Here is a 15,887-nt window from a genome sequence, read left to right as displayed (position 1 = left end):
AAAACACACAAAGATGATGGGCATGTTGAGTGTTTGGAGAAAATGTGAGGAGTGGTGCCTTAAAATTAAAGCTGAAGTATTGACCAACGCTTCAGTAAATAAAACATATAGAGTTTGTAATGGTGCTGGTGAGAGATTTGAATAGAGGACATTTAAGGCAGATACTGAGATCGATATTTGAGGGTTAAGAGTCTGCAGACCGGTCAGGGTGCTCATGCTGTCCTAATGTTATGGTTGATCGATTGATATATATATATATATATATAATGTATAAATTCCAAAATAGCCGATGAAATAAGGAATAACCCCACAACATTATTCTTATTCAACATTAATTATTAGTAGTTATTCTCAGATGGATACCGTCGTTTGTTGTGTGTAGAGGTGCGTAAGTGTGTAGTAGTGCGGCAGCAGTGGCATTGCCCCGAAGCTTCGAATACCTTCAAATATTTCCCACCGAAGCTTTGAAGCCCAGAAAATGGTATCTGGGACAGCTCTAATATATATACAGACATGAAAATGGTATCAATCTTCTCGTCTAGCTCTCAGCAAAAAGTGAAAAAGGCAAAAGTACAAGACTGTCTACATAATTATTTTAAGAGTGAAGGAACTACTCATCCCACAAACCAAAGTGAATGGCTACTCGCCGCTTCTGGAAACTACCAAAAAACGTTTAAACTAACCGCTGTCGATCTAAAATTAAAACAGATTCAGCAACTGCGTGCCTTATATCTCACCGCAAATGTTTTCAAAAACACATTTCTGTGAACTAGTTTCGTAATAAAAGAGAAAGTGGCCATGTTGGCCACGGAGCAGCATGTAAGACCACGCACCCTCACTAGCCGTTCATTTCCATGGTAACAGCGAGCTCCACCAATCAGAGATGTTGCTGTTACACTGTGGATAGTGTAGTACTTCTACATGACATCGCAAATACATTTTTTTTTCTTAAAATAAAGTTGATATCATACAGGCTTCTGGCTTCTACAGGAGCATATACCATCGTTTCACTATCTCATAGCTGGTGGATAAGTCTACCTTGGATGGTTACGACACTATGGCTGATAATCAAATCCGCGATTCAGAATATGAACAGGATTTTCTTTTTGTTCTTAATTAATGTTTTTTCTGAGTTATGACTAAAAAAAACTTGACACACAGTGCTGAGCTGCATCTCAAATTAATCTTCAGGTTCCCAGCTTTCAAATGATGTACATCACTTCTATGTGACATCTACTGGTGACTTGCTATCCCCCACTAAAGACCCCCTATATCCCCCTAAAAAAAGACAAGAACGGGTCTATTGTGGGTCTCAGAGAATTAAAGATGTGTGCAAAAGTTGCCTGACAAAGCTCTGAACACACTAAACAACCATAAAGATGGGCCAGCAAGCAACTGATTAACAGCATCACATCAAAACGGACTCACTACTCCGCCTTGATGTGAAAAGAAAACAAATGTTTGTCCTCTATATGTTTTCTTTTTGTATTCTCCGTGAATAACAAAAAACACAGTCGGTTAGCCAGTTGGTAAGTCGTGACAGTGGGACGTCACTGAACGAAGCAACAAATACAGACTTTAACAGTTGAATACGGATGAAATAAACACAAATAAGTATCTGAGATTATCTTTAAAGGCCTTGACATGATCTACCCACGCAGGCGATTTCAATTATTTTGCTTGATTTGACATTTTTTAAGGACTGTGTTGATGTGTACAGACTGAGCTTTAGCGACATCTCTGTGAATCTCCTGTTGGCTTTGTTGGTGCAAATTATAGTTTGATCAATGTTATCAGTACACAGTCCATTAACCTCGCATAATTCCCAGCATATCTCCGCCCAACTTCAACCTAAGCAGACGTCTAATCAGCCAAAATAAATGAAAAACACCCGTGAGATCCTTTAATCATGTGTATGCGCATGTAGGGGTTGTTATTTAATGTCAGAACGCCTCGTTCAACTAAAACTTTAAGGGCTAGTTTCCCTCATGACAACATCTGAATGCATGACATCAACGAAGATACGAGTGTGTTCATACCAGTTGTGGACCATGAGCTTCTGCACGGCCAGCAGGGCGTTGTACCGGACGAGCTGGTCCTCGTGGTGCATGTGATTCATCACCAGCTGTTTTCCACCCAGCTGCTCAATCACCCTGAAAACGGAGGAATAATGGGACAAAGCCTTTATCCACAAAGAAAACAGGTGCTATTTTCATGTTTCAGGTCATTCAGTAGTCCAGCGCCAGGTTATTGAATCCAGCCTGACTGAAATGTTCTATGTATCTTATGATGGGTCACTGGCCTTATAAAAGGATAGTGCTTTGAAGAGGAAAACAGACATAATGCAGGTGATAACACAGTAAATGGTGTGACCAGAGAAAAGTATGTGCAAGCACAGAAACACTGGTACTGTTACATATCAACTTTGGGTAAAAATGGAATTGAGTGGGCTCAGAAATTCGACACATACTGGCTTTAAGCTTAGATACTAATTGGTTTCCACAGAAACACGCCTTACCGTTTGCCACGCGGGTAATGCCGCACGTACTCGCCGATGTCGTGAGCTGCCACCGCTATGACTTGAGGATCATCAGACACCTCCAACAGCCTCGTCAAGATCCTATTGAGGAAAGGCAGACAAAAGGGGAGGCATTTGAATGGCAAGGTCTGTCTGCATTGAAAGGCGTGAAACATTATTCACTCTGAAAATCACATATTTCTCAGATGCTTCTAGGCAAAGACTTTTCAGAGAAAGCTTTATAAGATAAATAGATTAGCTGAGATTATTTTTTCCTTGCATGTAGAAATGCACTGATCTTTCTGACAAGCCAAGGTTAATGTTGCTTTAAAACCCGAGAACTCTAAAACTCTAAATCCAAGGACATAAGATAAAAGGCATCTGAATAAGAGACACCTCTGGGTTCAAAGTGAGACAAAGCGTGGGGGTGAGTCGGGAGAGCGGCTAATAAGGAGGGAGGGTACGTTAAGCTGAGATGATGCCTCAGCTGATTACAGAAAGAGGACGGGGATGAGACAATGAGGTGATGAGGAGATCAGGATTTTTACTGAATGTCAGTAGCCCCAACAGTGTGTGAGTGGAATAACAAAGAACACAGACACAAATTGATGTTTTTATCTCTTGTGATCCGAGTCCTTAAATTGGACACAAACACACACACACAACAAGAGATAATGCAATGTTGAGAGGCTGTGCAATCATCAGACCTGCTGCTGGTGAGTGTGTGGCTTTTCAGTAGCTGTTAAAAGTAAAACCTGAGATAGAACTCAATATGTGAACAGTGACATTTAAAGGAACAGTGTGTCACATTTCGGGGGATCTATTAGTAGAAATGGAATATGATATTCATAACTATGTTTTTATTAGTGTATAATCACCTGAAAATAAGAATCATTGTGTTTTTGATAGCTTAGAGTCCTTCATATCTACACAGGGAGCAGGTCAACTTCACCATGTTGCTCCGCCGTGTTTCTATAGTATCCCAGAACGGACAAACCAAACTCTGACTCTAGAGAGCCTTTCTCGTTTTTACATTACCCAAAGGGCACCGTGGTTCTCCAACATGCTTGTGAAACTGTGGTAACGTGAGCCGCAGAGTGCACAACCGTGGTACTGCCAGCTGCCGTCAGACTTCCGTTCCTTCTACAGTAGTGTTATTATGGTAAGGATGGCCTCTGAGATAGACGAACGGTGTTACCACAGTTTTGCGATCTGCGGGTCATGATACCGCAAACTTGGAAAGAGAGGAGTGAGCGGAGGGGCACTCAGTTGGTTGCAATCGGCAAGCACACAACTAGATGTCACCAAATCCTACACACTGCACCTTTAATACCGACTATAATCTAAATTTAAGAATGAATTTGTAATTCTCACTTAATTCCAATTTTAAACATTAGGCTTTGGTTTTAATTAATTAAAAAACTGTTTAAAATGAATATGATATACATATTATGATATATTTTTCAATTTGCGAAACTGTACTACATCTTTCAAAGTCTCATTTCCATATGCAACTTACAAACTGTTCACAGAAACAAGACTTAAGAGTCTACAGCCATGCTAGCAGCTCTGTGAGGCTGTACTTGGGCACAGCGGTGCTTTGAGTTAAATGCTAACGTCAGCATGCCAATGTTCTCACAATGACGATGCTAAAATGCTGATGTTTAGCAGTTCCAATGTTTAGCATGTTAACCATCTGAGTTTAGCGGGTTTGCAAGCTAGCAAAAGCCTCATTTTCATATGCAGCTTAAGAGAGGAAAATTCACATTAAATTAGATTCAGAATGAAATCACATCTTTTCATTTCAGTTCTCACATTCAAATTCAGAATACACAATGATTCTTATTTTTAGGTGATTATACTCTAAAGAAAACATAGTTATTCATATTATATTCCATTACCGCCAATAGATCCCGCTAACTGTTACCCACTGTTCCTTTAATTTACTTCTCTGATGGCAACATCTTAATGTATGATAAAGCACATTTTGTGCCCTCGTGTCTTGCTACAATACATGCTTCATCTTACTTGAGGAGCTCGTAGTTCTTCTCATTCAGGCGGACGGCGTTCTCACGCCAGAACTTCTCAGACTTGTGCACAGGACTCCATTCCAGGCGGCCGGACTTGAGTTCAGAGCTGTACTCATCAAATGAGCTGTTGATAAAAAAAAATAAAAATAGATAGAACATGAAAATGTTTTTTTCCAACAAATAAAGAGGAGAGTCCAAGGATAACTTTTTATTCGTCCTTCAGCAAACATAGCTGCATTCTTGCAATCGATCTGTTATGAAGAGCAGTGATGTGAGAGCTACGGCATACGGTCCAGTAGAACATACTTAAAATACAGATAATATCTGAAGGTCACGCACACATGAAGGCAATGCAGCATGCAAAATAAACAGAAACATCATAACTTCATAAAGATGTACCAGATTCATGTACAGCGCTATACAGATTTGTTCCAAGCATTTATTTTTTGCTATCACATAAGTTTTTGCAATCTGCTCTCCGTAGCAGAACGACTCGTGACTGAAAATTAATGTTTTTTGAGCATGAAATGGAATTGACTTGGTACCTGAGATCTTGCACGCTCTCTCCCAGCTTCTCCAGCAGGAACTTAATGTCCTCGGTGATGTCCTCGTCGTCATACTTCTGCTGCTCGAGGTTCTCGAGTTGCTTCAGCACTTTGCACTGAATCATGGCCAGGGCGTACTCCTGACGAGTCTCCTTCTCTGCTGACTTCTCCAGAAGATTCTGTCAAAGAGAACGACAGTGTGAGCAAGTTCTCATCATAATATAAAACGATATAGTGCGATAGAGTTTTATCCCAATCACGCACTCCTAATATGAGATAACATTATTAAAAAGTTATGAATTTCTTCCAAGGTGCATTTGAAAATACACCTCTTTAAAAGGTACAGTGTGTAGGATTTGGCGGCATCTAGTGGTGTGGTTGCAGATTACAACCAACTGAGCACCCCTCCGTTCACCCTCTCTTTCCGAGTCTGCGGTAACGTGAGCCACTGAGTGCACAACTGTGGCACCGCCGTTCACCTTGCTCAGAGGCCGTCCTTCCCATAATAATACTACTTTAGGAGCAACGGAAGTCAGTTGGCAGCTATTGGTACCACGGTTTTGCATTCTGCAGCTCACGTTACCACGGTTTCACAAGCGTGTCGGAGAAATATGGCCGACTCCGTGAAGAGGGATATAAACGGCTCATTCTAAGCTAACAAAAACACAACGATTCTCAGTTTCAGGTGATTATACACTAATGAAAACACAGTTATGCATATTATATTCCATTTGCGCAAATAGACCCCCCAAAATGTCACACACTGTTTCCTTTAATGAAATCACTTTTTTAAGGATTAGGTATCATGGTGCTCAGCTTTTTTTTCTGAATAAACACATTACAAATGTTACACACTGTTCCTTTAAACCAGAATTCAATTCCAGGTGTTCCGAGTGAGGTGTGAAGGGGATAAATGAAGAGCTGCACTGCAACAAGAACACTATGTAAAGTATTGTAATAGCTTTTTCTGTTGCAAAATATCTGGACAAAGAAACTCTCGGGCTGTAAAGGCGAGAATATTTTACTGGCGACATTTTGGAGTGACTCAAAAGAAGAGTAGCTTCAGCGTGGGACTGAGATAGAGGAAACCAACCTCATGTTTTGATTAAACCCATAAGCCACTATTGAGGGTATGTCCACAGCTAACTACAAATATCGTGCAATTTCTTTCTTGTAAAAAACCTGCGATGTGACACACAACATCCCCCTCAAGTAGAGCAAATAGGCAAAGTCACAGCAATAGTTTTCATGTTTTCTGCAGACTAATTGAATACGTTTAAGAAAAAAAAATAAAAATGGAACAACTTTTATTTCCAGAGTTAAGTTAAGGCAAACACATCACAAACACAGCAGTGCTGCCTTTGAGGATGTGTTCAAGGACTTCCAGATGGTTCGGATAATTTAAGTCATATTGCTAGTCCCATGTGGTGAGCAGAATCATTTGCATAATTAGGACATTTGGGAAAACAGCACCGTGCAGAACAATTCCTATTACATGTGATAATCCAAACTCCCTTAAAATCTGCATGAGACACTATCGGGAGCCCCTACTAAACAATCTGTTTGTGAGGAACAATGTTTTTGTAGCTCTCCTCACTCTACGTCAAACACACTCGCTGCAAGGTAAGCTGAACGACTCTCGGGAAAACCCACTCAACGTCAAGACGTTTCAGGGTCTCCCTTCACTGCCCACCGTTGCTTTTAATTAGCTGTAATATAGCAGTCGCGCTGAACTACAAACTTCTCTCACCAATTAAAAACAGAGCTCCGTTCTTTTATGGGTGCATTCACAAATGCTTGATGTGACAGCTCTGCTGTGAGGTGTGATGAATGAGCTTTGGGGAAAATTCAAAGCAGGAACACGATGCGGTCCATCGAGGCAAACTTAATACAGTACAACACGTTCTCCTAAAATTTGGTCTCAGACCAATTTCTTTCAGGAAACAAAAGACATAAGAAAGGTAGTCCATCAGAAACACAGATGCCTACTTACTGAGGTTATAGTGAAATACTGATTGAAACTGGCTGACAGAGAAACGAAAGTGACCATAAATACCTTTTTTGAAGTTGGGTCTGAAAATCAGCCACACAACTTTCCTCCACTATGAGCTCATGTTTCAATCATGTAATCAATGGCATTTATCACACCAGTGTGCAGTGAGCAAGGTCACTGAGGCTGTCTGGTGTTGCACAGAGGTTGAATATCACTGAGGCTTATCATTAAGAAATCCATATTTCTTCTACGCCATAATGCATTGACATTAAGATTAATATTTCCTGTGGCATTCAATATGATGGGTGCTGAAGGCAGCAAGTTACAGCAGGTTGTTGAATAGACAAATGCATTGTGTTATGGCAGAGGATTATTACTGTTAGCAAGGTACAAATTAGCTATAACACTAGATCATCAGAGGAAATTCTCCTCGTGGTCCCAATCACCCGAACAGAGCTGCATGGTTAATCTGCCTTTTCCTTTCACGCCCCGCAAGCTTGGACGGATCTGCAAGGCTATACTTAACTTGGAATCTTTACCCTCTCTTGACACGTTTAAAAATTAGGGCTGTCAATCAATTACAATAGTTAATCGCGATTAATCGCAAATGCATCATACATTTTTTATCTGTTCAAAATTAACCTTAAAGCGAGATTTGTCAAGTATTTCATACTCCTATCAATGATCAAGAAGCTGGCTTTTTAGACTTTCATTCGGGCATTTCAATCACTGTGTGTGCACACGGCCCTGCAGTCTCATGCCCTTTTATGTGGATTGGCAGGGCGTTTACCTGGTCATTAAGATCAACTGGCACACACCTTCAATTTGCGAGGACAATGGGATTCATCGTTGTAACAACACAGGTAGGAACAATTCTGTTTCGGCTTAAGAACACGTCATGAATCTGACGTAGACTTTTCTTAGGACCTTTCTCAAGAACAAATTTAAGAACAAAATTAGGAAGTTTGATGAATGAGGCACAGTGTTGTTGCTTGAAGTGCTATTATTTGCCTTAATTCTTTTAGCCTCTGATTCCTGTATGTTTTCTATTTGTTGATGTGTTGTTTTTCTTTGCGATATTATTTGTACTTGTAGGAAATCTTTACTTTGCTGTCCATCTTGACCAGGACTCCCTGGCAGAAGAAATATTGTATCTCAATGGGACCTTTCTGGTTAAATAAAGGATATATGAGAAATATCAGAATACTATATGTTTCCAAAACACAATACTGAGCCCTCTGAAGACCTGGAAGTTATCACATTGATTTTCAATGTATTCCCCAGATGTTCCAGACAGTGTGGGTGCCCTGTCAGACTCACTAAGTTCCTCTATGAAAGCACCACAGCATGTGAAGATAAATGAGGCCTCTGCAGTTAATGTAATTTTGTCAGGGTATAGTAGGGGGAATTCATTACCTGGCACAAACCAACAGAGCAAGTCCAGAACGCAGCTCTTCATACTACATTAAATATGCAATGGATGTTTTGAGCAATCAGAGCAGCTAGATGGAAGGGCAGCATAACTATAAATTGTATTTATGTATCTTTTATGGGCTTCGTTGTTTTATAGGCTGCCTCATCCGTTGTTTAAGAGTTGTCATCTCAGTTTGCTCTTGTTGCGATAAAGTATACAGCCTAATTTACATGCAAACGTTCAAAGTGCTGCACACGGACTGTCCTATATCAGTATAAAAGTGAAATTATGACCTGCAAGCATTTTTTAAAAGTATCTGATGGCTCAAAGTTTGGCCAAAAACAAAAGGACTTTTAGACCACTGGTTTTTCTAAACTTTATCAATCATGGCACCCCTTCATGTGCCTTTGTTTACAGTGAAAGATCTTTTTACCAGTTGCTCTTACAGGTGCTTTTACTGACAAATGTGTACCTGGAAAACGTGTTGTGTTACTATAATCTTAGCTTCTGCCTAACTGCATATTTAACAGGGTCTATATGGTGATTCCAATGGTGTTTATTGCTCATTTCTTCCGTTTGAAACTGAAAATGTAACAGAAAATGTAGCTATTATAAAAGGTAAAATGGAGGGCTGTTAGCGATAACGCGTTAACGCAAATTCATTTTAACGCCACTAATTTTTTTTAACTCAATACTGCAATCAATCTTTCAGAGGGAGTAGCGGGCTCAGTTTTAAAGAGAAAAGTAGAAGTAAAAGAAAGCTAGAGTAAAGATACTGGTATCATATGAAACTAGAGAACCTCAGGAATCCATTGGTACCAACCATGTCATACTAGCTTGTCACAAAGGAGGCAAAAAAATGCGCCAAACTTGCACTCCATTTTGGAGAGGAAAAACTGTGAGTTAGCCATGTTATGAATTGAGCATATTTTCTATGCTAAATGCAGTACCTGTGAGGGTTTCTGGACAATATTTGTCATTGTTTTGTGTTGTTAATTGATTTCCAATAATAAATATATACATACATTTGCATAAAACACTGATATTTGTCCACTCCCATGTTGATAAGAGTATTAAATACTTGACAAATCTCCCTTTAAATTACATTTTGAACAGATAAAAAATGTGCGAATAATCACGATTAATCATGGACAATCATGCGATTAATCGCGATTAAATATTTTAATCGATTGACAACTCTAGTAAAATGTTACTACTAATGAACAGTAAAAAAAAAAAAAGGAAATAAATATTGCGGCCCCCTTTGTCCTCTATATGGGACAGAAATTCAGCCAGTGTGGTCAAAATGTTTTCAGTGAAAAGTGGCATTTTAGAGAAACACAGACAGAGTGAGAAATTCTCCACATACCCTGAAGGCAGCCAGAATGATTCGAGTGACCTTCTCCTTGACAGACTCCTGGAGGATGTCGGACAGGGCTGGCACCACGTTGTAGCGCCTCAACTGCTCACAGAGCTGAGGACTGAAGGCCAGGAGCCAAACACAGAAGATCATCTGGTACTGGAGCTGGAAGCCACACTTGTTGCTCAGCACCGCTGTGATGCTTTAAAACAGAAGACATGCCAAAAATTAATTAAAGCTAAAATGGAAAAAAAACTTGCTAAGTGCTGGGAAATGGGACCCTGGTCTACATCTACCATCTGTCTACTAATCGAGTAGCTTTCACTGCTGTGTGCCTGCATGCCATCCATTACCTGTGATGATGGCTGAGAATAACCAAAGAGTTGCTCAAAATACAGAGAACTAATGACGGCAGCCAGACAGCGAGTCGTACATTTGGGAAATAGCTGCTAAGTGCAGAGCTGTGGCTGGTTTGACAGTGCAGTTTTAAGAAAAAAAAAAAGTGAAAGATGGTGGGAATTAGGGCTGTGCAATTACTCAAATTTCAATTTCAATTAGGATTTCCGGGGCAGACTGTCCTCAGTGTGGCGATGTTGGCAACCCACCTGGCTCATCTTGAAAACAAAGACCCCGTCTCGTTTACCATGCTTTGTGGGTGTGAGTTTTTTGCTGTGTCATCACCATTCATAGCTATTAGGTCAAAGGTCTGTCAAAGTTAACGCGATAACATGTTAAAGCAAATTTGTTTTAACGCCACTAATTTCATTGATGCATTAACGCAATCAATCTTCCAGAGGTTGTAGCGGGCTCAGTTTTAAAACTAGCTAGCTTTTATGTATGTTATTTACGTAATGTAATGCATCCATGTCATAAGTAAGTGTATGGTATGAACCTGTTAATTATCTCAGATTTTCTTTTGGCCGTCTGAATTGCAAAACATATTAATTGTACATATACATTTTTCGGATCCTCAGTAATATCCTTTTTTTAGGTACATTTTTTGGTGGGGTGAAGTAAAAAGTGTTTCTAGTAGTAGGTTAATTTTTCCAGTTACATCAACAATATGACACATACTCACAAATTTTACTGAAATTGTGGCCAATGAAGATTTAATTCAAATTGATTTGTGTTGGGAAGCTTAAGAGCATCACAAAAAGGGTCAATATGTGTCACATCAGGGCCACAGAGAGCGCTCAGGTCATCTTACTGGACTACCTGCACCCTTTACAAAGTGAGCTTAATTTGCTTCTACCAGGACAGACATTCACCTTTCTAGAGATGGCACTAACAGGTACATGAGGTCTTTTATTCCTGCAGTAATTGGCTTTTAAAAGAAAATGTAATTTGGCCTGTTACTAGATATGGATCTGACAGAGTGGTCCTCTAGTTCCTGGCTTCTTCTTCTTCTTGTTGCTTTCTCTAAGTGGGTTTGGTGATGAGCGATGATGACAAAAGTGGCGTTGGTCTTAAAGACATACTTTGGTATTTTTCAACCTAGACCTTATTTTCCCTAAGCATTTGTGTCTATTGACTAATAGGGACAACAATTTGTAATATAGTTTGGGCAAGTAGTTTTGGTCCTCCAAAAACGTTTTGTTATGATTGCAACTCGATCAGAGTAACACATCTCCTCTGCTTATCTATTTCAGAAACTCCAGATTCTTACAATGTATGAAATCAATATTTCTCAAATATGTGTTTTTACTTTTAAGATATTCCCTTCACCTTTTTCTGGTGAAGGGAATATTCCTAAGCAGACCTATTTTAAAGCAAATTCTCAGGTCCATTCTTACTGAACTCGTCAATCTTTAGATCTTCATCCTCATAGATTTCTCACTAGCAGAGGTCAATTTTCGATAAGATTTAGGGGTTCCAAATTATGGAGTACCTTTTCATATATATCAAAAAACTGTTCATCTATTAAATATTATAAAAGATGCTTAAAGGGTCATTTAACTGCTTTCTTATAACTGCTTTTCCCCATGCTGTCCATTTACTGAATGTTTTTTTTTTTTCACTCAGTGTTGTGTATGATAACTATTGCTCGGGAGTCAATGTAGATGTTTAAACCAATATCCCCCTCACAAACATGCACAGATCACACACATTTCTTGTTTTTTTTATAAATATTTATTGTTAATGTTGTTATTATATATATCTTGTTCTAATTGTTTGTCATCACTATTATCAAGTCATATTATTTCTATATATTAATCTCGTGTTCTCTATAACATTGTGAAATTGTAACACTATTTAAGTGTTGTTTTGCCTCTTCCTGCACTGTACATCATCTATTTTATTTTTTTTATGTTTGTGTAGTCTTAATTTGTGCAAATAAATAGACATAAATAAACATCAACTGTTTCGTATCTATTATTGTTTTTACTCATTATGGTACTTTTGTGTACTTTATTCTAAATTGACGGCTGTCTGTAAGCCTCGTTGCCCTCTCTCTCTCTCCCTCATATCCAGCTGTCATTTCTCTACCGTCTTTAAAAAAAAAAAAATCTAGACAGTGAAAAACTGTAGGAACCTTGTTTATAAGGAGTTATCACTCACCAGTTGACTCCATCAGCCTCCACCCAGGCAAACCTATACTCATTGACCCTCAGCATCAGCTGAAGGCACCCAGCAACACACTGGACGTACTGAGAGCTCTGCAAAGGACAGAGGCAAACATTTACTCAAACAGAAGCGTGTGCCTTAGCTGTGTAATCAGGAAAACAAACAAAATGTTAGAAGGTCAAGTACAATTAGTGCAACAGTTGACAAGCAGATAGAGCATACATAGAAGAAGGCCAGTCCAAAAACTTGCATTACCGCCACCGATCAAACCTGAGGCATTGCACATGCAGTCTATAGTATTATACACTTACACATGCTAGATCACAAAGACCTAATAGTACAATGCAGAGCAATAGCAGGGAAAAGTGTCCCTTCACACCTGAGCAGAATAATGTAAATTGAGATTAGAGTGGAGGAAGCTGAGAGGAGGAAATAGATCACATTAATCTGTTAATTAAGAGAGGTGGAAGAAAAGAAGACCAGCAAGAAGAACAGGCAGCGGTGAGGACAGAAGGGTGGAGGAGTGGAGGTTACCTGGCTGAAAATGCAGAGGAAAAGATGGCGTTCAATTATTAGATAGCGCCCTGTCAATAGGTTTCTGAGCACACTTCTCAGAATAATTACGCTAGAAAATGGTAGGATGCTGCTGCTGTGCAAATGATAATCCAATGTCCCCTTGTTGTTACCCTAATGTACAGGAAAAGCTGTTTGTCATGCGCTTTCAGCATTAAGGAGAAGTGGCTTACTGCATGCAATGTCTACAGTTAAAACAGTGGCAGCAAACACCATGCTGTGTAAATGGACAACCCCTCTAAATGTGCTCTAACAGACGCAGGACTCCAACAATCTGAAATTATTAATGAAAGACTGGAGTGCAAGGACAGGATGGGAGCGATAAAGAGGGGAAAGAAAAGATGTGAAAGTCCAGTGACACCTGACAGATGCCAGCTTGCAAAGACCCTGACATTTTCTGTCTTTTTAGGAAGCGCCAGATCGACCAAAGACGCACTTCACTCATACTCACTTCACTGGGGGAAATAGTTCCTGCTCCTGAGACTGATTCTGGACCTGTACCATGCAGGTTCTAATGAGAGATAAACAAAACAAACAGGTGCACAATTGTTCACAATCCATCGCTTTGAGCTACAGTGGCACTGTGACTAGACAGTATGTGCTGTAAGCTTGACCACAAGTGCAATTCAGTGACAGTGGATGATCACTGATTGGTTGATTGGCTGTGGAGGAGAGAAATTATTAAAACAAAAATGCAATTTCAAGAAGCAGTTATAGTTTAAGAACATATTTTGCAAAGACAGAAAACAAAGAGAGACTGACAAGATCATGCTTTTGGAAGAGCAGACTATATCTGAATTGCAAAACACCTCCGGATGTTTTAGAAATACTGGTTTAGCACAAAAGAGACTTGGAATCAATATTCAGGTGTTTTATATCAGCCCACTCTTTGGTGCATACATCTGCCAGGGCAAAGCCAGCCCGACAGTGCAGCTTTCATCGAACTGCCTCAAGGTCTGACAGGCCTGCTCGAACTCAACACGAATAAATGCATTACATTCATTCTGACAAGGTTTTCACCGTGAGCCCCAAACAATTGAATTGAATTAAGGGAAAATGAATATAGAGAGATAGAAAGTAGAAATCACTTTGGCTGTTTAGATCAAATAATTAAACTCATTGGAAAAAAATTAATAAATTAAACTAAAGAAGCCAATGTCTCTTGAGCTTGATGTTCCAATATCTAAGAAGTTAATAACCCATGACATGATAAATTTAATCAGTTAATTCATTTCAAAACTCAATTATACAGTATACTGTGTATACACAGACAGTTGATTTGCACATTCATGCTGCCAAGAGGATGCATCCCAATGAATTGGACCTTTCTAACTGCACAATAATGAACTTTTAATTTTCAATTAGCATAAACTCAACTTCTTCATAATTAACATGCAACATTTATCTTGAAAAATAATGACATTGAAAATAATAAATTGATTGATTTTGGCAACAATCAGGCAACATGTTTCCCCTCCCCTTACACAACTACTAACTGTACTGTACTGTACTGTATTGTAGTGGTCTATTGTTAGTCACATAAAACAGGCAGAACATACAATTTATAGTAAAAAAAAAGCACTGTAAAATTACAAAAAATATAACACGTCACATGGTAACATTTATGTTTCTGTTCCACATGCAGACGTCTTAAAATCACTGATAAAAGCCACTGAAACCACCTCAGTAAACCAGTTATTTAGAAAGACAGACTTTGATACATCACAAGATATTTTATGAACGACATTCGGATGTACATACCTGTGAACTGAGTTGGCTTTTGATCCAGTTGAAGTAGTAGTTCAGATCACTTCCCTCCATCATATCACGGCCCCAGGCAGCCAGCTTAGCGATGATCCTCGCCGCCTAATAAAGGAAGGATGACATTTTAAATTCATATTGTTGTGTATGGAAAGTCATTAAAAATGCACTGAAAGGTAAGACGGTAGAACATTTGTTACTTATTACTAAAACGGCAGCATTGGCAATCATATAGACTTATAAAGCATTTCTTCATTTTTGATGTGAAATATGTAAAATGCACACACAGTAAATGTATATTTTCAGCAACAATAATGAGACAGATTCATTTTGGTGCTTTGTTTTAGCCCTAAGACAGGTGTGTCAAAATCTATTTCACTAAGGGCCACACAAATGAGAATCGCATCAAGGGTCGGACATATACAGTTTATTGATGTGTTTTTATTTAATCGAAAATATAAAAATGTCTTTTACGTGGTGTATTGTATGTATTAGCATTTAGTCAAGCAAAATAATGCCACAACAGCCAACAGCCAACCCACAACAACCCGTTTCACAGGCCTGAATATGACAACTTAATGGTTGTGTGGGGCATTTAACAAAACAAAATATGTCCTGATGTAAAAGAAAAAATAATGAATCTTTAATTTTGATCTTGTCCATATTTCTACAAGCCTCATATAACCTGTTTCACAAGCCTGAATATGTCAACTCAATGGTTTGGTGGGGCCGGATTTGGCCCACGGGCCTTGAGTTTGACAGTTGTGCCCCAAGGTAAGGAGGACCAAAAAAAAATTAAATAAAAGCTACAACTTTTTCCCATTTTGTAGCACTGGCTATATGATCATGTCTTCTATGATGAATTAGAGCAATTTAAAGTCAAGGGAGAAATAAAGAAAAGCACATGGAGATAACAAGTACTTCAATTTAAAATATCTTGTCCTGAAACCCACCAAAACAGTGACTGAACTCAAAACATGATCTACAAATCTCATCTAAGTGCAAAAATGATTGAAGCCACATCAACTATCTCATAAACAATCTTGGCTTGTAAAGTGCTTCCTGTGCCCTGTGATGAGATGGTAACCAATTCTTTTCCCCAATTTCCTCCTTGCCAGGAGAGGATGC

The 15,887-nt window shown here is 39.1% G+C and overlaps 1 protein-coding gene and 1 long non-coding RNA gene across 4 annotated transcripts in view; both read right to left on the bottom strand.

Annotated features, from left to right (window-relative positions):
• Nucleotides 1-15,887, bottom strand: part of LOC141777463 (uncharacterized) — a 234,776-nt gene that overhangs the window by 50,282 nt on the left and 168,607 nt on the right. The gene's annotated exons all lie outside the window — the stretch shown is intronic.
• The window catches only part of atp6v1h (ATPase H+ transporting V1 subunit H), a 29,652-nt gene that overhangs the window by 7,228 nt on the left and 6,537 nt on the right, over nucleotides 1-15,887 (bottom strand). For 2 of the 3 annotated variants that reach the window (XM_074651687.1, XM_074651688.1), the window contains exons 6-13: nucleotides 14,760-14,864; nucleotides 13,450-13,509; nucleotides 12,420-12,517; nucleotides 9,870-10,062; nucleotides 5,094-5,272; nucleotides 4,547-4,672; nucleotides 2,519-2,620; nucleotides 2,040-2,153 (exon numbers count right to left, since the gene is read on the bottom strand). In XM_074651687.1, the coding sequence (XP_074507788.1) occupies nucleotides 2,040-2,153; nucleotides 2,519-2,620; nucleotides 4,547-4,672; nucleotides 5,094-5,272; nucleotides 9,870-10,062; nucleotides 12,420-12,517; nucleotides 13,450-13,509; nucleotides 14,760-14,864 (977 nt within the window). The remainder of the gene's footprint in view (nucleotides 1-2,039; nucleotides 2,154-2,518; nucleotides 2,621-4,546; nucleotides 4,673-5,093; nucleotides 5,273-9,869; nucleotides 10,063-12,419; nucleotides 12,518-13,449; nucleotides 13,510-14,759; nucleotides 14,865-15,887) is intronic. The other variant, XM_074651689.1, reaches the window with a different exon arrangement.

The sequence above is a fragment of the Sebastes fasciatus genome, chromosome 11 (genome assembly GCF_043250625.1).
Source record: "Sebastes fasciatus isolate fSebFas1 chromosome 11, fSebFas1.pri, whole genome shotgun sequence".
NCBI lineage: Eukaryota > Metazoa > Chordata > Actinopteri > Perciformes > Sebastidae > Sebastes > Sebastes fasciatus.
The sequence above is the reverse complement of the archived record's forward strand: the minus strand, read 5'-3'. Positions and strand labels throughout refer to the sequence as shown.